Genomic DNA, 24,715 nt, shown 5'->3' with positions numbered 1-24,715 from the left:
GTTCAGGCTCACATTTCAAGTGCAAGCAGCTTCCTGGGAGAAATGACACGCAGGGTAGATATGGTTTCCCTCTATGCCAGTCCTTTCACCGAGCTAAATACAACTCTCAGTAAAAAAAGTTGTGGACTGGCTCTGTACCGTCCCTGGCCACATTCACCTGTCCACGTGTTTGTGGTTAGGCGGTCCTTCTAAGTAAGTGCACTGGGGAGGGCACGGGTAAAGCTGTGGGACCCGTGCTTGTGGAAGGCGGAGGTGATACCGGGAAATATAGTGGCGGCAGGGGACCGAGTATGGACACCCGGCCGCCGCCTCGGCACTATGAACTCTCCTGAAGGAGAAGCCAGGGCCCACCAGAGGAGTCTCCAGTTCTCTGGTGCGCCTGTTCAACCCTGCCGAAAAGCAGCCCTGGCTAAGAAAAGTGTGGGGAAAGATTCCCGGACACTCTATGGCTGCTTTTTTAGTGTGGATCGGCCATGCTTATGCATGTTTTTTCTCAAAACGCATTACAAATCAGGCCTTTGTCCAACTCTCTATTCAAGAAATTAAATGCGCAAAGAAAGATGTGTGTGTGTCAAAGCACCACCGACAAGTACGAGTAGATGTTGGGCGGGCTGCCATTGGTTCTGCAACAAGCTCAATTACCGGACTTCCTGGGAGAAATGACACGCAGATACGGTTTCCCTCTATGCCTGTCCTTTCGTCGAGCTAAATACAACTCTCAGCAAAAAAAGTTGTGGACTGGCTCCGTACCGTCCCTTGCCACATTCTCCTGTCCGCGTGTTTGTGGTTAGGCGGTCCTTCCCAGTCAGTGCACTGTGGAGGGCACGGGTAATGTTGTGTGACCCGTGCTTGTGGAAGGTGGAGGCGATACCGGGAAATATAGAGGCGGCTGGGGACCGAGTATGGACACCCCTCCGCCGCCGGCATGAGGTTGTGAAAAGCATCCACCTCCACGAGCTTAAATGGCCACATTTCAAGTGCAAAGAGCTGCCCAGAAATCTGGCAGTTTAGTGTTGTGGCCTGTGGGTGGGTGGCTGGCTGCATACTTGCACTTGCATTCCAAGTAACAGAAACTTAAGCAGATGTTGGCCTCTATCATCATCATGGCCTCACCTCGGCACTATGAACTCTCCTGAAGGGGAAGCCAGGGCCCACCGGAGGAGTCTCCGGTTCTCTGGTGGGCCCGTTCAACCCTGCCGAAAAGCAGGCCTGGCTAAGAAAAGTGTGAGGAAAGGTTCCCGGACACTCTATGGCTGCTTTTTTAATGTGGATCGGCCATGCTTATGCATGTTATTTCTCAAACGCTTTACAGATCAGGCCATTGTCCAACTCTGTATTCAAGAAATTAAATGCGCAAAGAAAGATGTGTGTGTTTCAAAGCACCACGGACAAGTGCGAGTTGATGTTGGATGGGCTGCCATTGCTTCTGCAGCAAGCTCAATTACAGGACTTCCTGGGAGAAATGACACGCAGAGTAGATAGGGTTTCCCTCTATGCCAGTCCTTTCACTGAGCTAAATACAACTCTTAGCAAAAAAAGTTGTGGACTGGCTTCGTACCGTCCCTGGCCACATTCACCTGTCCACGTGTTTGTGGTAAGGCGGTCCTTCCCAGTAAGTGCACTGGGGAGGCACGGGTAATGTTGTGGGACCCGTGCTTGTGGAAGGTGGAGGCGATACCGGGAAATATAGTGGCAGCTGGGGACCGAGTATGGACACCCGGCCGCCGCCGGCATGAGGTTGTGAAACGCTTCTGCCTCCACGAGCCTAAAAGGCCACATTTCAAGTGCAAGCAGCTGTCAAAAATTTGGCAGTATAGTATTGCAGCCTGTGGGTGCGTGGCTGCCTGCAAACTTGTGCTTGCATTCCAAGGAATGGGGTAGGGACAACTGAACGCTGCAGTGGGACAAGGACGTGGACAGTGATTGTTTCAAGTCTGCAATGACAGGTGCATGGTGGAGGCATCTTCGCATGCGCCAAGGATCACTTATGATGGGCACACTTTTAGGCAGTGACCTGGGAGTCAGAGATGCTTCCAGAGGTCTTCCCCATGCTGTTCCCATGTCTTTTCAGCACTGCATGCATGTGTCTGATGATGTGTCACACACCACATGACCAGATAAGATTGTAAAATGTTAAAATGACTTTTCCTGGTGAATGCTTTTGTCTTGGTTGAAAGCAATTCAAAAGTGCAAAAACGCATCAAAAATGCTACATGTGAACATAGCCCAAGTTGTGGAGGAGTATTTTTGTTTTTGGTTATTTATTTTGCCTTATATACAAGTCATTACCCTGGAAAGGATGTTCCTTAACATATTTCCCAGGAAAATCCATTTTGGTTTTGTTTTTGTATGTTTTATTGTGAGTCCGTCAAAGAGGAGTAATACTCTGACCACATTGCTGACAGCAGTGATCTGGGAGTCAGAGATGCTTCCAGGCGTCTTCCCCATGCTGTTCCCATGTCATTTGAGCACTGTTCCCATCGTTTTGGGCAATTTTTATGCCCTTTGCAGACCGCCGGGGGGAGCCATCTGAAAAATGCTCGAGTTTCCCATAGACTTACATTGGGCTTATTGCTCGGTTCGAGCACCCAAGTATTCTAATTTGTTCGACCTGAGCAACGAGTACCCGAGCATTTTAGTGCTCGCTCATCATTAATAGATAGCAGTGCTGATGGATTTCTGTGTATAGCACATGCGATAAGAAGACTGGCATCTTCAAGTACTCTAAGGGGAATAACAAATACAGTAAAAAGTGAAAAGACTAAAAAAAAATAGTTCACATCATCACCCTTTTCCCCATTAAAATATATCAATTAAAAAAATACACACATTTGGTATTGCTGCATTCGTAAAAGTCTTATATATCAAAATATAAAGTAAATTAATCCAAATTGTAAATGTCATAATGATAAAAAAATCAAAACGCCAAAATGTAGTGTTTTTTTGCTGTCATAACACTGCAATAAAATGCAATAAGAGGTGATCAAAACATCGTATCTACCCTAAAATGGTACTGACCTGGAGAATCCTATTGTCAGATCAGTTTTACCATATAGTGAACATGGTAAGTGAAAAAACATAAAAACAATTGTGGAATTACACTTATTTTTAAATTTCAATGCATTTTGGATTTTTTTTTCTCATTTTCCAGTACACTATATGGTAGAATGAAAGGTGTCATTCAAAAGCCCTCATACAGTCATAATGATGGGGAAATAAAAAAGTTATGGCTCTTAGAAGGGGAAGTAAAAAACAAAAATGAAAAAAATGGAGAAATTGCCATGTCGTGAATTGGTTAATGCTTTGCAGCTTTCACATTATATGGTCTAGCGCAGTGTTCCCAAAATCCAGATCTTATGGCTTCCAACAGATCATGTTATCTCGATTTAGATATTATTGAGCAGGTGATGGAATTATTATCATGGTTTCTGAAATTGCCACAGGTTCTCTCATCTATGCTATATTAGGGAAATCCTGAAGACAAAGTGTGCTGTGAGGCCGTGAGAACTGGACTTTGGTAAACATTGGTCTAGCGCAGTGTTTTCCAAACTCCAGTCCTCACTGCCCCCAACAGATCGTGTTTCCAGGATTTCCATAGTATTGCACATGTGATGGAATTATTATTATCAAGGCAGCAGAAATTGCCACAGCTTCTCTGCAATACTAAGGAATCCTGAAAACATGATCTATTATGGACCATTACAACTGTAGTTTGGGAAACACTGATCTAGCACAATCAGGAGATATTATCAGAGCCCCATAAAAGAGGAGGACTGGCCAAGAAACATAGGGATAAGGTCAGAGTGCCTAGCTCATTACACATATGGATAGAAAATGGTTAAAATCTGATTGTGGTGTACGACAGCAGTGCTGAAGCACATTGAAAATGATAGTGTCAGTCTGTGATTAATAAGTGTGTGTTTTGTAAAAGAATTGTTTTTTTGCCAGCTTCCTTGTTGTAAAATTACAATATTAGACTCAAACATGCAACCTGAACACAACAGCCAGTTGCAGGCACTTACTTTTGGGACATGAACATTAGGGTGACAATGTGTTCTATAGAAAATATAAAAATGTGTTTTATTCAGTCTCACTCCTTATAATTGTTACATATAATGATCCGTAATATCCTTTAAAACATTGTTTCTTTTAGTCATGTTTATAAGGTGGCTCAAGCCCTTGAACACTTAATAGCTGTTAAAATAGGATTTGGGTAGTTTTAACATGGAACTTACTTTGGACTTACTCAGTGGTCCTCCTCAGCCACCCACACAGACGGACACACACTAGACCTCATCTTCACTCGACTCTGCTCCCTATCTAACCTTACAACCTCCCCCTACCCCTATCTGACCACCATCTACTCACTTTCTCAACCCTGACCTCCTCACCTGTCACCCATGTCCAACAACTAGCACACCCCCGCAGAAACCTTGCACATCTAGACACCGACACACTCTCTGACTCTATTCTACCACTGACATCCATATTTTCACTTAATGACACAGACAGCGCCCCTGCTTTCTACAATGCCACTCTCGCATCAGCTATTGACTTGGTTGCCCCTCTTATGCATGGCAGAGCGTGACAGGCAACCCTGGCACAACAACGTAACAACCTCACTAAACAGCTTCAACAAGCGTCCAGGGTTGCGGAGCGGCATTGGATGAAAACACATTCTCAAGATAACTTCACTGCATTAAATCAAGCAATATTCACATTCAAATCAGCACTCATCTCTGCTAAACAGGCCTACTTCACAACCCTCATATCTTCCCTATCCTACAACCCCAAACAGCTATTCAACACTTTTAACTCTCCTCTGCCCTCCACTGCCCCCTCCGACCTCCGTCATCTCTGCAGAGGAGTTTGCCACACACTTCAAATACAAGACTGACCAAATACGGCAAGTGTTTACTGTCCGACCACCTCAACCCCTTTGTTTTCCACATCATTGCACTACCCCCATAGCCTCCCTTCCCAACATCACGGAAAGAGACCTTACTCGTCTCCTCTCCAAATCACACCTCACCACTTGTGCACTCGACCCCATCCCATCGCACCTCCTCCCAAACCTCACCCCCACACTCATCCCATCCTTAACCCATCTCTTCAATCTATCACTATTCTCTGGCACCTTCCCTGCTGCCTTCAACCATGCCACAATCACTCCCATCCTCAAAAACCCATCTCTCGACCCAACCGCCTTGTCCAGCTATCGCCCCATATTGCTGCTCCCATTTTCCTCCAAACTCTTTGAGCAACACGTTCACGCTGAACTTTCCTCCCACTTCTCATCTAACTCTCTCTTCGGCAACCGACAATCCGGCTTCTGCCCCCACCAGTCCACTAAAACTGCCCTTACCAATATCACCAATGACTTACTTACAGCCAAAGCTTATGGACAATTCTCTGTACTCCTTCTTCTGACCTGTCCTCTGCTTTCAATACAGTTGACCACTGCCTCCTACTACAGATCCTCTCTTTCTTTGGCTTCAAAGACCTATCTTGGATCTCTTCATACCTTTCTAACTGCACATTTAGCATCTCCCACTCCCATACTACCTCCTCACCCCTCCCCCTCTCTGTTGGAGTTCCTCAAGGCTTTGTCCTAGGACACCTACTCTTCTCAATCTATACCCTTGGCCTGGGACAGCTCATTAAATCCCATGGCTTCCAGTACCATCTGTATGCTGATTACACCAAGATCTACCTCTCTGGCCCAGATGTCACCTCTCTGCTGTCCAGAATCCCAGCATGTCTAGCAACCATATCCTCCTTCTTCTCCTCCCACTTCCTCAAGATCAATGTGGACAAAACTGAACTCATCATCTTTCCCCCATCTCGCATATCTTTCCCACCTAATCTTTCTATCACAATAAATGACATCACTCTTTCCCCAGTACCGACAATTTGCTGCCTCGGAGTAACCCTTGACTCTGCCCTGTCCTTCAAACCCCACACCCAAGCTCTCACCACCTCCTGTTGCCTCCAGCTCAAAAATATTTCCAGAATCCATCATTTCCTCAACCCTCAATCTACTAAACTGCTTGTACATGCCCTCATCATCTCCCGCCTCGACTACTGCAACATCCTCCTCTGTGGCCTACCTGCTAGCACTCTCGCACCCCTCCAGTCCACTCTGCTGTGAGACTGGTCCATCTCTCGCCTTGCTACTCCTCTGCTACTCCCCTTTGCAAATTCCTTCACTGGCTCCCAAATGCCCAGCGTATCTAGTTCAAACTACTAATACTGACCTACAAAGCCATCCATAACCTCTCTCGTACATATCTGAACTAATCTCCCAATATATTCCCTCACGTAGTCTCTGGTCCTCCCAAGACCTCATTCTCTCCTCCACACTTATTCGTTCCTCACGAAATCGCCTCCAAGATTTCTCCCGAATATCCCCTGTCTTCTGGAATTCTGTGCCTCAACACGTCCGATTATCCGCCATACTTGGATCCTTCAGACGGAACCTGGAAGCCCATCTCTTTAAACAAGCTTATAGCCTGTTATGACCTTGCTTGCTGCCACCTCAACAACACCGGAGCTACTGTAACCCCTCAACCTACTGTCTCCTTCCCAATTCCTGTAGAATGTAAGCCCACAAGGGCAGGGTCCTCTTCACTCCATACCAGTCTATCATTGTTAGTTTGTTTACTGTAAGTGATATCTGTATTTGGTATGTAACTACTTCTTATGTACAGCACTATGGAATCAAAGGCGCTATATGAATAAATAATAATAACAGCAAAATGGGCCCCTCTGCTCCTTGAACTCTCTCCAATTTACTTATTTGTAATTTGTAAAGAATATTTAATATTACTAATATTATCTAACATTTCCTGTTTCAAAGTAAACTTGCCAGATTACAGACAACATTCAGTAGTATTTACTGTTTTAGGTAAGTCTAATCTCTAAATATTTATGCATCAGCCTACACCACTAAGATGTGTCTTGTACTGTCCAATTACATTTTTGCATGAAATTCAATTACTTTAATTTATAATAGTAATTTGCAAGTGTTGATGAGCGATATTAGAGTGATTTGCAGCAACTATGGATGAACAAATCCCTGTGTATTTGGCTCTGGCCACATTCAGCCACTTTCCAGCCTGCACTGGAAGTGAATGGATTGGAGATTGTGCATGCGCAGCACTCACGCTCCATTCTCTGTCCCTGGCTTCCATCCCAGACAATAAATTTTGATGAAAGGCTGAGTGCAGGGAAGTCAATCAACAAACTTTGCGGCTGTAGACCCTCCCTCAGTCATTAGCATAGGTTGCTAATGGCAAAGGAGAAGGTGCACAGCCGAAAACACATGGATTCGCTCATCACTAGCAGCATTGTAGCAAACTTTAATGTAATTTTTTTTATGTTTGCTATATAGGTCTCTCACAGGTTTAGTTACAGTTGTCAGAAAAATAGCTTTTACAAATTGCAGTGTTAGAGGAATGTGGTAAATTGGAGGGACAGCAAGGCAGTATTACCAATTCTAATCTGATGTCAAATTAGTAGGTGCTGGCCAGGTTTTATTTCCTGCACTGTACAGAATCACAACTAACATGTACCTATGTTACCTTTACAGCCAACAAAGTACTTCAGTTCTGGGTAAAAAGGATAATCCTGACAAAGCAAAAATATCACGTGATCAGCAGTGATGAGCGAGCACTAAAATACTCGGGTACTCGATGCTCGGGTCAAGCAAATTGGAGTACTCGGGGGCTCGACCCGAGCAACGAGCCCAATGCAAGTCTATGGGAAGCTCAAATATTTTTCAGGAGGCTCCCCCCGGCGGTCTGCAGAGGGCCTAAAAATTTCTCAAATCGATGGGAACAGTGCTCAAATTACATGGGAACAGCATGTGGGAGACCCCTGGAAGCATTTCTGACTCCCAGGTCACTGTTGTCAACAACGTTGTCAAAGTATTAAGCCACTTTGACGGACTCACAATAAAACATTCAAAAACAAAACCAAAATGGATTTTGCTGGGAAATATATTAAGGAACATGCTTTACTGGGTAATGACTTGTATATAAGGCAAAATAAATAACCAAAACCAAAAATACTCCTCCACAACTTGGGCATTTCTGACTCCCAGGTCACTGTTGTCAACAACGTTGTCAAAGTATTAAGCCACTTTGACGGACTCACAATAAAACATTCAAAAACAAAACCAAAATGGATTTTGCTGGGAAATATATTAAGGAACATGCTTTACTGGGTAATGACTTGTATATAAGGCAAAATAAATAACCAAAACCAAAAATACTCCTCCACAACTTGGGCTATGTTCAAACATAGTGTTTTGATGCGTTTTTGCACTTTTGCATTCATTGGGAAATGTAATTTTAACATTATACAACCTTGTCTGGCCATGGGGTGTGTGACACATCATCAGACACATGCATAAAGTGCTGAAAAGACATGGGAACAGCATGGGGATGACCTCTGGAAGCATTTCTGACTCCCAGGTCACTGCCTAAACGTGTGCCCATCATAAGTGATCCTTGGCACATGCGAAGATGCCTCCCGCCATGCACCTGTCATTGCAGACTTGCAACAATCACCGTCCATGTCCTTGTCCCAGTGCAGTGTTCAGTTGTCCCTACCCCATTCCTTGGAATGCAAGCGCAAGTATGCAGCCAGCCACCCACCCACCCACAGGCTGCAATACTATACTGCCAAAGTTTTGACAGCTGCTTGCACTTGAAATGTGACCTTTTAGGCTCGTGGAGGCTGAAGCTTTTCATAACTTCATGCCGGCAGCGGCCGAGTGTCCATACTCGATCCCCAGCTGCCACTGTTTCTCCCGGTGTCGTCTCCACCTTCCACAAGCACGGGTCCCACAACATTACCTGAGCCCTCCCCAGTGCACTTACTGGGAAGGACCGCCTACCCACAAACACATGGACAGGTGAATGTGGCCAGGGACGGTACAAAGCCAGACCACAGCTTTTTTTGCTGAGAGTTGTAGTTAGCTCGGTGAAAGGACTGGCACAGAGGGAAACCGTATATACCTTTATACCTTGGATGTCATTTCTCCCAGGAAGTCCTCAAATGCAGCTTGTTGCAGAAGCAATGGCAGCCCGTCCAACATCAACTCACACTTGTCGGTCGTGCTTTGACACACAAACATCTTTCTTTGTGCATTTAATTTCATGAAAACAGAGTTGGACAATGGCCTGATCTGCAATGCTGTTTAATAAATACCATGCATAAGCATGTCCTATCCACATTAAAAAAGCAGCCATAGAGTGTCAAGGAAACTTCCCTCACACTTTTGTTAGCCAGGGCTGCTTCTCGCAGGGTTGGACGGGCCCACCAGAGAACCGGAGACTCCTCCAGTGGGCTCTGGCTTCTCCTTCAGGAGAGTTCATAGTTCCGAGGTGAAGCCATGATGATGATAGAGGCCACCATCTGCTTAGTTTTCTGTTACTTGGAATGCAAGCGCAAGTATACAGCCAGCCACCCATAGGCCGTAACATTAAACTGCCAGATTTCAGGGCAGCTGCTTGCACTTGAAATGTGGCCTTTTAGGCTTGTGGAGGCGGAAGCTGTCCACAATCTTATGGCTACGGCAACCGGGTATCCATACTCGGTCCCGGGCCAACATTAGTTTTCCCGGTAACGTCTCCGCCTTCCACAAGCACGGGTCCCACAACATTACCCGTGCCCTCCCCAGTGCACTTACAGGGAATGACCGCCAACCCACAAATACGTGGACAGGTGAAAGTTGCCAGGGACGGTACTGAGCTACTCCACAGCTTTTTTTGCTGAGAGTTGTATTTAGCTCGGTGAAAGGACTGGCATAGAGGTAAACCGTATCTACTCTGGGTGTCATTTCTCCATCACCAGGTTCCGCCCATTGTCACACACGACCATGCCTGGCTTTATGTTCAGCGGTGAGTGACACAGATCAGGCTGCTGTTTTACAGCTTTCAACAACTCATCAGCGCTGGGTGGTTTGTCAATTAAGCATTAAGCATGCTATCTTCAGCACAGCCTGTTGCTGCTTGGCCAAGGCAATGCTGCAGTGCTGTCAGCTTGTGACCGATGTGGTCATTTCGGAGATGGATGGAGAGGTGCAGGAGCTGAACAATGTGATTACATTGAGGTTAATTTGGTGATGCTGTTTTTTATTCCAAAGAAAGATCCTATTGTTTTGTTTCTTTTACATTTTTTTAAGACAAATGCATTCACCGGGAAATGTCATTTTAACATTTAGCAACCTTATCTGGCAATGTGGTGTGTGACACATCATCAGACACATCCTGTTTTATTTATGATGGAGGGACTCTGAAAGTCATTAAGCCTATTTTTATAGGGCCATCAGATGGCCCTTACTATTCTTAAAAGGCGAGCAGTGTGCCCTTGCTATTGTTAGAGAGCCATCAGCCGGCTATGCTTTGTTGTTCCCATTATTAACAAGTGGGTTTCCTATACTGTTATTGCGTATCCAGTGACTGCAAGGGCTGCCAAAAATTTGGATGCAACCCAATACCCCTTTGAAGAGACATAGGGGAGGGGCTCAGTAAAAAAAATGTTCCCATTATAAAGGAGCGGGTCTCCTATAGTTGTAATGCCCATGCAAGGGCTGCCGAAATTTGGGAAAAACCTCAGTAAGAATTTAAAGACACATAGAGCAGGGCCACAGTAACAAGCACTACATGTTCCCATAAGAAAGGAGAGAGTCTGCTATTAAGTTATATGGTATTCAGTGAGTCCAACGGCTGACCAATTTTAGGAAAAACCCCACTAAGAATTTATAGACACAGAGCAGGGCCACAGTAATGAAAAATTCCCATAAGAAAGGAGACAGTCTGCTCTACAGTTATAGGGTATGCAGTGAGTCCAATGGCTGAACAATTTTAGGAAAAGCCCCACTAAGAATTTAAAGACACATAGAGCAGGGCCACAGCGACGACAAATTCCCATAAGAAAGGAGAGAGTCTGCTATACAGTTATAGGGTATGCAGTGAGTCCAAAGGCTGATCAATTTTAGGAAAAAGCCCACTAAGAATTTAAAGACACATAGAGCAGGGCCACAGTAACAAGGTACGACATGTTCCCATTGCAAAGGAGAGAGTCTGCTATACAGTTATTGGGTATGCAGTGAGTCCAACGGCTGACCAATTTTAGTAAAAACCCCACTAAGAATTTAAAGTCACATAGAGCAGGGCCACAGTAAAACATATTCCCATAAGAAAGCAGAGAGTCTGCTATACAGTTACAGGGTATGCAGTGAGTCCAAAGGCTGACCAATTTTAGGAAAAACCCCACAAAGAAATTAAAGACACATAGAGCAGGGCCACAGTAACAAGTATGACAAGTTCCCATTGGAAAGGAGAGTGTCGGCTATACAGTTATAGGGGATGCAGTGAGTCCAATGGCTGAACAATTTTAGGAAAAACCCCACTAAGAATTTAAAGACACATTGAGTAGGGCCACAGTAACAAGGTACAACAACTTCCCATTAGAAAGGAGAGTGTCTGCTATACAGTTATAGGGTATTCAGTGAGTCCAACAGCTGACCAATTTTAGGAAAAATGACACTAAGAATTTAAAGACACATAGAGCAGGGCCACAGTAACAAGGTACGACATGTTCCCATTAGAAAGGAGAGAGACTGCTATACAGTTATAGGGTATGCAGTGAGTCCAACAGCTGACCAATTTTAGAAAAAACTCCACTAAGAATTTAAAGACACATAGAGCAGGGCCACAGCAACGAAAAATTCCCATAAGAAAGGAGAGAGACTGCTATACAGTTATAGGGTATGCAGTGAGTCCAACTGCTGAACAATTTTAGGAAAAGCCCCACTATGAATTTAAAGACACATAGAGCAGGGCCACAGTAAAAACAAATTCCCAAAAGAAAGGAAAGAGTCTGCTATACAGTTATAGGGTATGCAGTGAGTCCAAAGACTGACCAATTTTAGTAAAAACCCCACTAAGAATTTAATGACTCATAGAACAGGGCCACAGTAACAAATACGACATGTTCCCAGTAGAAAGGAGAGGGTCTGCTATACAGTTATAGGGTATGCAGTGAGTCCAACGGCTGTCCAATTTTAGGAAAAACCCCACTAAGAATTTAAAGACACACAGATATGGCCACCTTAACAAGTACGACATGTTCCCATTAGAAAGGAGAGGGTCTGCAATACAGTTATATGGTATTCAGTGAGTCCAACGGCTGACCAATTTTAGGAAAAACCCCACTAGGAATTTATAGACACAGAGCAGGGCCACAGTAACGAAAAATTCCCATAAGAAAGGAGACAGTCTGCTATACAGTTATAGGGTGTGCAGTGAGTCCAATGGTTGAACAATTTTAGGAAAAGCCCCACTAAGAATTTAAAGACACATAGAGCAGGGCCACAGTAAAAACAAATTCCCATAAGAAAGGAAAGAGTCTGCTATACAGTTATAGGGTATGCAGTGAGTCCAACGGCTGACCAATTTTAGGAAAAACCCCACTAAGAATTTAAAGACACACAAAGCAGGGCCACCTTAACAAGTATGACATGTTCCCGTTAGAAAGGAGAGAGTCTGCTATACAGTTATAGGGTATGCAGAGAGTGCAACGGCTGACCAAATTTAGGAAAAACCTCACTAAGAATTTAAAGACAACCAGAGCAGGGCCACAGTAACAAGTACTGCAGAGAAGAACGCAGCACAACTGGACCGGGGTGCACGAGTAGGATCCAAGACCGTAATATCAATAGTAAAATCTCGGCACACCAATGGTTAGCCTCGGCGCGGTGGCAACCGCATTCAAAAACTGAAACAAAGAGAGGCTTACTGGATACATGAACTACAATCCTTAGCCCCTAGAGGGCTCAACAGAGATTATGACCTTCTTGCTTTCATGTGATACTCTGTCTAAACTGTGATCATTTTATGGTGTCTGCATGATATTATTTACTTTTTGATGTCTCATAGGATATCATCACTGTCCTACCTCGAAGTCCCTTCTTTAAGACAACCTTTTCCATCCTACAGATATGTCTACTTCGATAAAATACTAACTGATATCTTTTTCCATTCCAGATTCCCTTGCATTCCAACATCCGTCCTCCTCCTGCCTCTTCCCTCTACACCCATCACGTAATCCACGCCTCCCCTAAGGTGGAACACACAGAACAGCCGGCTTATTCTTCTTCCTACTTTGTGGAACGCACTATCCTGTCGGGTGACACGCACGCACAAGCGCATGCGCGAACTTCAACCAATCACGGGCGTTCCCCGAAGTCGCTAACGTCACTTCCGGTGATGTCACCGGAAATGGTCAAACGTCAATCAAACTCCTGGCTTCCGATTGGCTACCGCTTGCTCCTAAACCCGCCCACCCTCCAGATACATGCAGCGCGCTTCCTCACAGCACCATGCCGGTCATTAGCGGTGGATATCGCATGCCTTCACACCTACTCTTATCAGCGCTCAGGTATACCAGGATCTACCAGGTATTTTGACCAGCACAGCGACTTTAGCTGATTAGGCTGTCTCATTGAAACCACCAATGTTCTTTATACCCACAGGTTCCCTACTAGGAGCACAGCGTCTCTCATTCCTTCCTTTTTTTTCCCCTTCCTCCTCTCCACACTCAGTAAGTGTGTATCAATTATATATTATGCAGCTTTGATATTGTTGATCAATCATCCTTCTACAGAGTCTGTTAATGTAATAACTTATCTAGGCACATTTTGACCTATATTGTTACACTAGCATTTTAATTGTCATTTGTAAAAGCGACAACTTTTTTTGTAAATCTTTCTCACCTGCAGTACACTGATGAAGGTCCAACAACCGGACCGAAACGTTAATGTGGACTGCTCTAAATAAAATCAGTAAAATTCTAACCATTGGTGTGCCGAGATTTTACTATTGACAGTAACAAGTACGACATGTTCCCATTAGAAAGGAGAGGGTTTGCTATACAGTTACAGGGTATGCAGTGAGTCCAACGGCTGAAAAATTTTAGGAAAAGCCCCACTAAGAATTTATAGACACATAGAGCAGGGCCACAGTAACGACAAATACCTATAAGAAAGGAGAGTGTCTGCTATACAGTTATAGGGTATGCATTGAGTCCAACGGCTGACCAGTTTTAGGAAAAACCCCACTAAGAATTTTAAGACACATAGAGCAGGGCCACAGTAATAAGGTACGACAAATTCGCATTAGAAAGGAGAGGGTGTGCTATACAGTTAAAGGGTATGCAGTGAGTCCAACGGCTGACCAGTTTTAGGATAAACCCCACTAAGAATTTAAAGACACATAGAGCAGGGCCACAGTAATAAGGTACGACATGTTCCCATTAGAAAGGAGAGAGTCTGCTATACAGTTGTAGGGTATGCAGTGAGACCAACGGCTGACCGAATTTAGGAAAAACCACACTAACAATTTAACCCCTTAACGACCATGGGTCTCTCTGTTTTTGTGTTTTCATTTTTTGCTCCCCTTCTTCCCAGAGCGAGAACTTTTTTAATTTTCATTAAATATGGCCGTGTGAGGGCTTATTTTTTGCGGGACGAGTAGCACTTTTAAATGCCTTCACTGGTTTTACCATATCGTGTGCTGGAAAAAGGGAAAAAAACTCCAAGTGCGGTGAAATTGCAAAAAAAATGCAATTCCACAGTTGTTTTTTGGGTCCTTATTTTACCACGTTCACTGATTGCTAAAACTGACCTGCCATCATTATTCTCCAGGTCATTATGTGTACGTAGACACCAAACATGTACAGGTTCTTTTTTATTTAAGTGGTGAAAAAAAAACAAAGTTTACTAAAAAAAAAAAATGACACCATTTTCCAAGACCCGTAGCGTCTCCATTTTTCGGAATCTGGGTCAGGGTGAGGGCTTATTTTTTGCGCGCCTGGCTGACTATTTTGGGGTAGATCTGATGTTTTGATCGCCCGTTATTGCATTTTATTGCAATGTTGCAGCGACCAAAAAAAAAAATCTGGCGTTTAGAATTTTTTTCTCCTTATGCCGTTTACCGATCGGATTAATTCTTCTTTTATATTGATAGACCGGGCTATTATTAACGCGGTGATTCCAAATATGTGTATGTGTTTTTTTTTTTTTATTATTTTATTTTGAATGGGGCGAAAGGGGGGTGATTAAAACTTTTAGATTTTTTTTATTTTTTTAATATTTTTAAAAACATTTTTTTTACACTTACTACATGCTTCAATAGTCTCCATAGGAGACTAGAAGCAGCAGTTGTCTGATTGCTTCTACTGCATACAAGCGATAAGCAGATCGCTTGTATGCAGCAGAAATGCTCACTTGCTATGAGCGCCGACCACTAGGTGGCGTTCATAGCTATTGAGACATTACAACCACAGGCGTCTGCTGCAGACCCTGGGTTGTCATGACCACCCATCGATGACCCGCGATCACGTGACGGGGTCAACGATGGGCGGGGCTTAGGATGCGCTTCCCGGAAGCGCGAGTTAAGTGCCGCTGTCAGAGATTGACAGCGGCATTTAACATGTTAACAGCCGCGGGTGGATCGCGATTCCACCCGCGGCTGTTGCAGGCACAAGTCAGATGTAAGAATCAGCTGACATGTGCCCGATTCAGTGCGGGCTCAACGCCGGAGCCCCCGCTGAACCGGCCTTTCCGACCAGGTGCATACTATTACTGACCTGGTCGGAAAAGGGTAATAGAGGCATAGAGCAGGGCGACGGTAACGACAAATTCCCATTAGAAAGGAGAGAGTCTCCCATGGTGTTGGCCTAAGCAGTGAATGCAAGGGCTGCCAGAAATTTGGAGGCACTTCAATGCCCCTTGGAAGAGACGTGGAGGAGGGCCTCATAAAAAAATGTTCCCATTAGAAAGGAGCGGGCCTCCTATACTTGTAATGTCCAAGCACAAGTGTATGGGCTGACAAACATTTACCCCAGGGGGGTATACATGAACATACTGTATAATTTTTTTTTTCTACGGGCATCATAAACACCCTTTAAAAAAATTATGTGGGTGTTGCATCACGGACTAGGGTCACCCTGATGATATGGTGGTGGAGGATGAGAAGAAGAAGGAGGACAAGAGGAAATAGCCAAAATTAGGAAGCGTATACCCATGTGTGGGTGTGAAAAGGTGCATGGGAATGCACCTCCCAAGAAAAGACACTGGACTTAAGTTTTTGTTACGCTGCTATCATTCGGTGGTGTTGAGAAGTCTGGCCCAATCCAGCACTTGTTCATTTTATAAGAGTCAGCCAGTCAGCATTTTAAGTTGACAGGCGGATGCGCTTATCAGTTTTAATTCCACCAGCGGCACTAAAAACCCGCTCTGATAAAACGCTAGTGGCAGGGCAGGCCAGGACCTCCAAGGCATAGAGAGCCAGTTCATTCCACGTATCCAGCTTGGATACCCAATAATTATAAAGCACAGAGGAATCACGGAGGACGTTGGTACGGTCGTCAAGGTACTCACTCAGCATCTTCCAAAACTTTACACTCCTTGTGAGAGTACCCCGCACCTCAGGGCCTGTGCGATGGAAGGGTCTGGGAAAACTCTCCCAGAACTTTGACAGTGTTCCCCTTCCTCTGCTGGATTGAAGTTGTGTCTCTCTCGCCTGTTCTTCTTGGTTGTCCAACGAAGTGTGCCCTCTGCCGCCAGCGTTTTCAGATGGGAATTTTTTTAATAGTTCCGCAACAACCTTCTGGTACTGCCCCATTTTTGTTGACCTGTCCGCCTCAGGAATAAGTGATATAAAGTTATCCTTGTAGCGTGGGTCTAGAAGTGTCACCAACCAGTAATGACTGTCACCCAAATTTTGAGAATGCGAGGGTCATGGGAAAGGCAGCGTAACTTAAACTCAGCCATGCGTGCCAGACTATTAAGAGGCAAGACTTCCGTGTCCTCACCAAGAGGATGGCTGACCATGCTTTTCTCCTCCTCCTCCTCAGCCTCCTCTCTGTCCTCTGGCCTTCCACGCTGAACAGATGATATGACAGGTGTGCAGGTAGTACCGTCTATAATGCTTGAAACTCGCTCCTGTCCTTCCTCCTCCTCCTCTTCCTCATTGTCACCCAATCCACGTTGGGATGTACTGAGGCTTGGCTGTGTGTAATCACCCTGTATGGTTCCTTGCTCCATTTCATCGTGCTCCGCCTGTAATGCATCCTCTTTGATTGTGAGAAGAGAGCGTTTCAGAAGACAGAGTAGCGGGATGGTGATGCTAATTATGGCGTCATCGCCGCTCACCATCTTGGTGGAGTCCTCAAAGCTTTGGAGGATGGTACATATGTGTGACATCCATGTCCACTACTGAGGTCTTATATGTGGAGTCTGAACTGAATACCCACGGCCTTGTTAATGCTGGTAATCAACAACTGCCCTCTTCTTCTCACAAATCCTTCCCAACATCTGCAGTGTAGAGTTCCAATGTGTGGGGACATCACTCACCAGTCTGTGAGCCAGAAGCTGCAAATGCTGCTGAAATACTGCAAGGGCGGCGGAAGCTGTAGCTGACTTTCTAAAATGGGCACACAGGTGGCGTACTTTAACAAGCATATTGGGCAGCTCTGGGTAGGATTTGAGAAACCGCTGAACAACGAGATTAAGCACATGGGCCAGGCATGGTACGTGTGTGAGCTCGCCTTGCCTCAGAGCTGCCACCAGGTTCCGGCAATTGTCACACATGACCATGCCTGGCTGTAGGTTCAGCGGTGTAAGCCACAGAACTGCCTGCTGTTTCAGAGCTGTCCACAACTCTTCAGCGTTGTGCGGTTTGTCAACTAAGCATATTAGCTTCAGCACAGCCTGTTGCCGCTTGGCCGAGTAAGTGCTGCAGTGCTTCCAGCTTCTGCCCTGCCCTTGAGAAAGCGGTTAGATATACCGTGAATCGCGCATTGGGCTCTTCTGATCACCTTAACCCCCCCTCCTTTTGGGCTGTGCTTTCCTGCCAGGTAATGAATTTATGGAACTATAATGTGTGAGCACTTTAATTCTGTCACAGAGTCTCCCATAACATAGCAAGGGCGATTCTTACTAATACTAGCAGGCTTATATGTATTTGGGCTGACCTCTGTGTCTTTACCCATAGCCACTTTTGATATTGAATGTTCACTATTCTGTTATTTATTATTTTTCTACTATTGTGGGCAAATGTGCAATTCTGTAGATCCATAGATCTATTATGATCTTATTACTAACAATATATCTGGCTTGTAAAGCTACTTTCCAATTACCTCCTGCTTTCTTCTTTCTCTATTTATATTTTTTATGTATATTTCACTAATAAACTTAATTTTTGCAATATATGCTGAGTTGTTCTCCTCTTTTTATTATGTCTTTTCAGCATGCTTAGGGACAGATGATTGTCATCTGACATGCTCTCTGTCCATTCTTTTGTATATTTGATGGCATTTTTTGTGTACTCAACATCTGCAGTGTAGAGTTCCAACGTGTGGGGACATCACACACCAGTCTGTGAGCCAGAAGCTGCAAATGCTGCTGAAACACTGCAAGGGCGGCGGAAGCTGTTGCTGACTTTCTAAAATGGGCACACAGGTGGCGTACTTTAATCAAGCATATTGGGCAGCTCCGGGTAGGATTTGAGAAACCGCTGAACAACGAGATTAAGCACATGGGCGAGGCATGGTACGCGTGTGAGCTCGCCTCGCCTCAGAGCCGCCACCAGGTTCCGGCAATTGTCACACATGACCATGCCTGGCTGTAGGTTCAGCGGTGTAAGCCACAGATCTGCCTGCTGTTTCAGAGCTGTCCACAACTCTTCAGCGTTGTGCGGTTTGTCAACTAAGCATATTAGCTTCAGCACAGCCTGTTGCCGCTTGGCTGAGTAAGTGCTGCAGTGCTTCCAGCTTGTGGCTGATGTGGTCATTTCGGAGATGGAGGCTGAAGAGGAGGAGGAGGATGAGGTGCAGGAGCTGTAGACCATGAGGGAAACCCTGATTGACCTAGGGCCCGCAATCCTTGGTGTCGGGAGGACGTGTTCCGTCCTAAGATTCCGACTTGTTCCCGGCTTCCACTATGCTAACCCAGTGTGCCGTCAGCGAGATGTACCGTCCCTGCCCACAAGCACTTTTCCACGTGTCCGTGGTGAGATGGACTTTCCCAGTAACTGCGTTGCTGAGGGCACTGCTAATGTTTTGGGACATGTGATTGTGTAATGCGGGGATGGCACATGGGAAAAATAGTGGCGGCAGAGGACCGAGTACCGAGGGACGGCCGCCGCCATCAGGTTGCAGAAAGCTTCCTTCTCCACAAGCCTAAAAGGCAACATTTCTAGCGCAAGCAGTCATGAAATGTGAGAATTTAGTAGTGCTGCCTGTAGGGTGGTGGCTGCATATTTGCGCTTGCATTACAAGGACTGAGGTATGGACAAATGAACGCTGTCCTGGGACAAGGATATTGACGTGCTTCCTGATGCTGCTACTTGAGAGTGTGCAACGACAAATACAGGGCAGGAGGCATCTTCGCATGCAGTATGGACAGGGGATTAGCTTGCATGCACAACAGCGGAAGAAGCAATGGTGCCACCAGCAGACACTGTTCCTAGACCCTGGAGTTCGGTCCGCAAAGTCGAGTGCTTTGCTGCCATGTGCCTGATCATGCTGGTGGTGGTCGGGCTGGTCGTTTTGCCAACCCTGGTGATGCGGGCTTGGCAGGTGGTGCAAATGGCCTTTTTGGGTTTATCGGCAGAGACTTTAAAAAACAACCACTCGTAAAGACCTAACAGTTGTACTGGCAACTTCCTTCGTGTTGGTGTTATGGGGAACGGTTGCCTGCCTTCTGTCTGCGGCCACAACACTTCTTCCTCACTGTTGTGGTGCTCTGCCTCCCTCCCCCTGCATGCTGCTGTCCTCCCTCTGCATGTTCTCCTGCCAGGTTGGGTCAGTTACTATATCATTCACCACCTCGTCTTCCAATTCTGCACTCTGGTCCTCCTCCTGACTTTCTGGCATTTGTGTCTCATCATCGTCCACCTCTTGTGACACTTTCCCACCGTCGCCTTCGTGTGACCGTGGCTGCTCAAATATTTGGGCATCGCTACACACGATCTCCTCTTGCCCCGCTTCAAGTGGACCAGGCGAGAGGCCCGAATCTATAAATGGAAAAGTGAACAGCTCTTCAGAGTGTCCAAGTGTGGGATCAGTTGTCTCCGGGCACTCGGCATGGTGGGAGGAAGGAGGATCAGGGAGGAGAATATGCGGTTCAGACTCACGGCTGCTGAGACTTGACCATGTGGAAGACAGGGTGGTGATGGTGGTGGCTAAGTGACTATAAGCATTATCCGCTATCCAACCAATTACCTTTTGACACTGCTCTTGGTTCAATAGTGGTGTGCTGCAGTCCCATAGGAATTGGGACAGGAAGGTCAGAGAAGATGTGGGTGTTTTTTGTGGCACAATTTCAGCTTGCTCACGGTCTTGTCCTCGGCCTCTGCATGCACCATCACCATCACGGCCAGTTCCCCATCCCTTGCCATGTGCTTTGCCCATTTTAAATGGAGGACAGTATCTTCCACACTCACTACAAATAACTGAGTTTGGAGCGAACTTATATATGATCCGTGTGACGGAGAAAACAGAGTTTTAAATACCTGGCCTGTAGGTAAGTAGTTTGAACAGCAAACTGGTGTGAAATGCTTCACTGACACACTGAAAGAAATCTTTAATGGAGGCCAGAAATGGCAGTATTTTCTGACAACGTATATGTGATCCATTTGACGGAGAAAACACAGTTTTAAATAGCTGGATTTCGCTGTAATATGGAAAGGACCTGACTGTATTCTGCAGTGTCAAAAAGCAAGTGGCGCAGAAAAACGGTGTTCTCTGGATTGCTTTTTAAGCAAATAATGAGGATTAAGATCCAAAAAAAAAAGTATTCCTGGCCCCTGAGATCTGGGCCTTTGTATAGAAATATCTAACAGCAGCAGAATGCAGAATTGGAATGTAGCCTCTTGTGCTATATGCACTGCAGTCTGCTATATACACTGCCTGCCTGATATCTCTGCTGATGGATTAGTTAGTCCTCAAAAGGACTGTTTGTTAAGATGGATATGTTTAATGTAGGGTTTTTCTCCATACAATACCTAATACACAAGCAAATCTCTCCATGATGCAGCAGCAACTCACCCTACTCAGCCTGATTCCGGAGTGACTGTGACGAGCATGGCGGCGCCAGGTCTGATATAGACCTGATGATGCTGTGCGGACAGCCAATCACTGTAATGCCACAACCAACATGGCTGCAGCATTACAGTGAGTGGCAGGCAATCCCTGCATGTTCATTGGCGCTCTAAAGAGCTCCAAACATGCAGGGAGGGGACCTGAACTCCCGCCGAGCAACCCCGGAAATTTTCGGAGAGCGCAGAGCATCTCGAGCACCGAGCACCGAGCATAGTGAGCATGCTCGCTCATCACTAGTGATCAGTAAGGTGAAGAGTCTGTTTGGTCAATGGAAGAGTCTCAAAAAGAATGCTAATTGGCGAACCTAAACACAAGAATCCAAGGTGAAGGAATTTGTTAATAAACTTGATGATTTGATGTCGCTCATGCTGATGTCATGATACTTACAAATCTTCAGGAAGACTGAAACTTCTTGCTCAAAGAGAAAAATGTCACTGTGGAATCATGAGACCATTAGATAGAAAGCTGGCCAAGGCCGAGGAAAGAAGATTTGTGACAGAAAAGAAGAGAAAAGGAAACTGAGAAAGTTCAGCAGTCGACAGCATCGGCTGAACTTTGCAGTAGTTGTGCAGCGACAACGGTGCTTCCGACAACGATAGTGATAAGGGCGAGGGGCAATTTAATCCCAAGAAACGTAAGTAGGTAAAACCTCTAAACATTGTCACTCCGGAAGTTGCTGCAACTCTAGACAGAACTACTACCAGTGATAGAAAAGTGGCTTACCTGCTTGCTGCTGCTTCTCAGTCTCTTGGCCATGAACTAGACAGACTCACGTTGAATAGAGAATGTATCAGACAGACTCTTCATCGGCATGGAAAGATTGTAGCAAATGCTCTCAAAGCTTCTTTTGATAGCAGTGGTCCACTGACTGCATGCTGGGAAGGGAAAAGGTTTGTAAGCCAGACCCGCAATGAAACTGCTGAGTGACTGGCAGTATCAGTGTCAGGAGGAGGAAATGAAAAGGTGTTATCAGTCCCTGCGATACCTAACAGCACAGGAGCAGCACACGCTAATGCTGTTTTCTAGATTCTGCAAGATTGGCAGCTCTTGGATAAAGTGAAGTTTATGTCTTTCTACACGATCCAGTTGTAACACTAGCACAAAAGCTGGTGCATGCGTCCTCTTGCAACAGAAACTGCAGAAAGAACTACTGAGTTTGCCATGTAGGCATCACATTCACGAGCTAATTATTGCAAATGTGTTTGATAACTTTTGGCTGGCATCCTGGTTCCAGGTTTTTGTGGGCCCCGAGCGAAAAAGTCTCAGTGGGCCCCTTTAACACATACCACAATTCATGATGCACAGATACTGCAGAGAATTTTAGGTATGGTACAATGCCAAAGATTTCACTTTTTATATTACATGAATGATATCTATTGTAAATTCTTTAATAGCTCAGAAACCAGCAAATCCTTGCAGAGCACAGTATGTGCACTGGGGGGATTCAAAAGGTTTCATTTTAGACCGGACAGTATAGTCCTCCATACAGTAATATGGGCATCACATAGTCCTCCATACAGTAGTATGAGCACTACTTAGTCTTCCATATAGTATTATGGGCATCACATAGTGCTCCATACAGTATTATGGGCACTACATAGTGCTCCATACAGTATAATGGACTCCATATATTGCTCCATGCAGTATAATGAGCCCCATATATTGCTCTATACAGAATAATGAGCCCCATATATTGCTCCATACAGTATAATGAGCCCCATACAGCACTCCATACAGAATAATGGGCCCCATATAAAGCTCCATACAGAATAATGGGCCCCATTTAATGGTCCATACAGAATAATGGCCCCCTATAATGTTCCATACAAAATAATGGGTCCCATATAATGTTCTATACAGAATTATGGCCTCCATATAATGCTCAATACAGAATAAGAGATCTGATATAATGCTCAATACAGAATAACAGACACCATATATTTCTCCATTCAGAATAATTGAACCCATATAATGCTCCTTATGGAATAATGGGACCAATAAAATTTTCCTTACAGAATAATGGGCCCCATACAGTGCTGGCCAAAAGTATTGGCACCCCTGCAATTCTGTCAGATAATACTCCGTTTCTTCCTGAAAATGATTGCAATCACAAATTCTTTGGTATTATTCTCTTCATTTAATTTGCTTGCAAGGAAAAAAAGAAAAAAAAGAGAATGAAGCAAAAATCAAATCATTGATCATTTCACACAAAACTCCAAAAAAGGGCCGGACAAAAGTATTGGCACCCTCAGCCTAATACTTGGTTGCACAACCTTTAGCCAAAATAACTGCGAACAACCGCTTCCGGTAACCATCAATGAGTTTCTTACAATGCTCTGCTGGAATTGAAGACCATTCTTCTTTGGCAAACTGCTCCAGGTCCCTGATATTTGAAGGGTGCCTTCTCCAAATTGCCATTTTGAGATCTCTCCACAGGTGTTATATGTGATTCAGGTCTGGACTCATTGCTGGCCACCTTAGAAGTCTCAAGTGCTTTCCCTCAAATCATTTTATAGTGCTTTTGGAAGTGTGTTTTGGGTCATTGTCCTGCTGGAAGACCCATGACCTCTGAGGGAGACCCAGCTTTCTCACACTGGGCCCTACATTATGCTGCAAAATTTGTTGGTAGTCTTCCAACTTCATAATGCCATGCACACGGTCAAGCAGTTCAGTGCCAGAGGCAGCAAAGCAACCCCAAAACATCAGGGAACCTGCGCCATGTTTGACTGTAGGGACCATGTTCTTTTCTTTGAATGCCTCTTTTTTTTCCTGTACACTCTTGATGCTTTTTCCCAAAAAGCTCTACTTTTGTCTCATCTGACCAGAGAACATTCTTCCAAAACGATTTAGGCTTTTCTCAGGTAAGTTTTGGCAAACTCCAACCTGGCATTTTATGTCTCGGGGTAAGAAGTGGGGTCTTCCTGGGTATCCTACCATACAGTTCCTTTTCATTCAGATGCCGACGAATGGTACGGGTTGACACTCTTGTACCCTCGGACTGCAGGGCTGCTTGAACTTGTTTGGATGTTAGTCGAGGTTCTTTATCCACCATCCGCACAATCTTGCGTTGAAATCTCTCTTTCTTTTCCGTCCACATCTAGGGAGGTTAGCCACAGTGCCATGGGCTTTAAACTTCTGGATGACACTGCGCACGGAAGGCACAGGAACATTCAGGTCTTTGGAGATGGACTTGTAGCCTTGAGATTGCTCATGCTTCCTCACAATTTTGTTTCTCAAGTCCTCAGACAGTTCTTTGGTCTTCTTTCTTTTCTCCATGCTCAATGTGGTACACACAAGGACACAGGACAGAGGTTGAGTCAACTTTAATCCATGTTAACTGGCTGCAAGTGTGATTTAGTTATTGCCAACACCTGTTAGGTGCCACAGGTAAGTTACAGGTGCTGTTAATTACACGAATTAGAGAAGCATCACATGATTTTTCAAAGGGTGCCAATACTTTTGTCCACCCCTTTTTTAGGTTTGGTGTGGAATTATATCCAATTTGGCTTTAGGACAATTCTTTTTGTGTTTTTTTCAT

At 45.0% G+C, this 24,715-nt stretch overlaps 1 protein-coding gene across 1 annotated transcript in view; it reads left to right on the top strand.

The window, feature by feature from the left end:
• Window positions 1–13,542, top strand: part of LOC141166062 (uncharacterized) — a 74,304-nt gene extending 60,762 nt beyond the window's left edge. The window contains exon 2 of the mRNA XM_073652338.1: window positions 13,059–13,542. Within this exon, the coding sequence (XP_073508439.1) occupies window positions 13,059–13,502 (444 nt within the window). The 3' untranslated portion in view covers window positions 13,503–13,542. The remainder of the gene's footprint in view (window positions 1–13,058) is intronic.
• The last annotated feature ends 11,173 nt before the right edge of the window (window positions 13,543–24,715 follow it).

This window comes from Phyllobates terribilis, unplaced genomic scaffold, assembly GCF_046119375.1.
Source record: "Phyllobates terribilis strain yellow unplaced genomic scaffold, ASM4611937v1 Scaffold_1__5_contigs__length_1240528914, whole genome shotgun sequence".
NCBI classification, from domain to species: Eukaryota; Metazoa; Chordata; class Amphibia; order Anura; family Dendrobatidae; genus Phyllobates; species Phyllobates terribilis.
The sequence above is the reverse complement of the archived record's forward strand: the minus strand, read 5'-3'. Positions and strand labels throughout refer to the sequence as shown.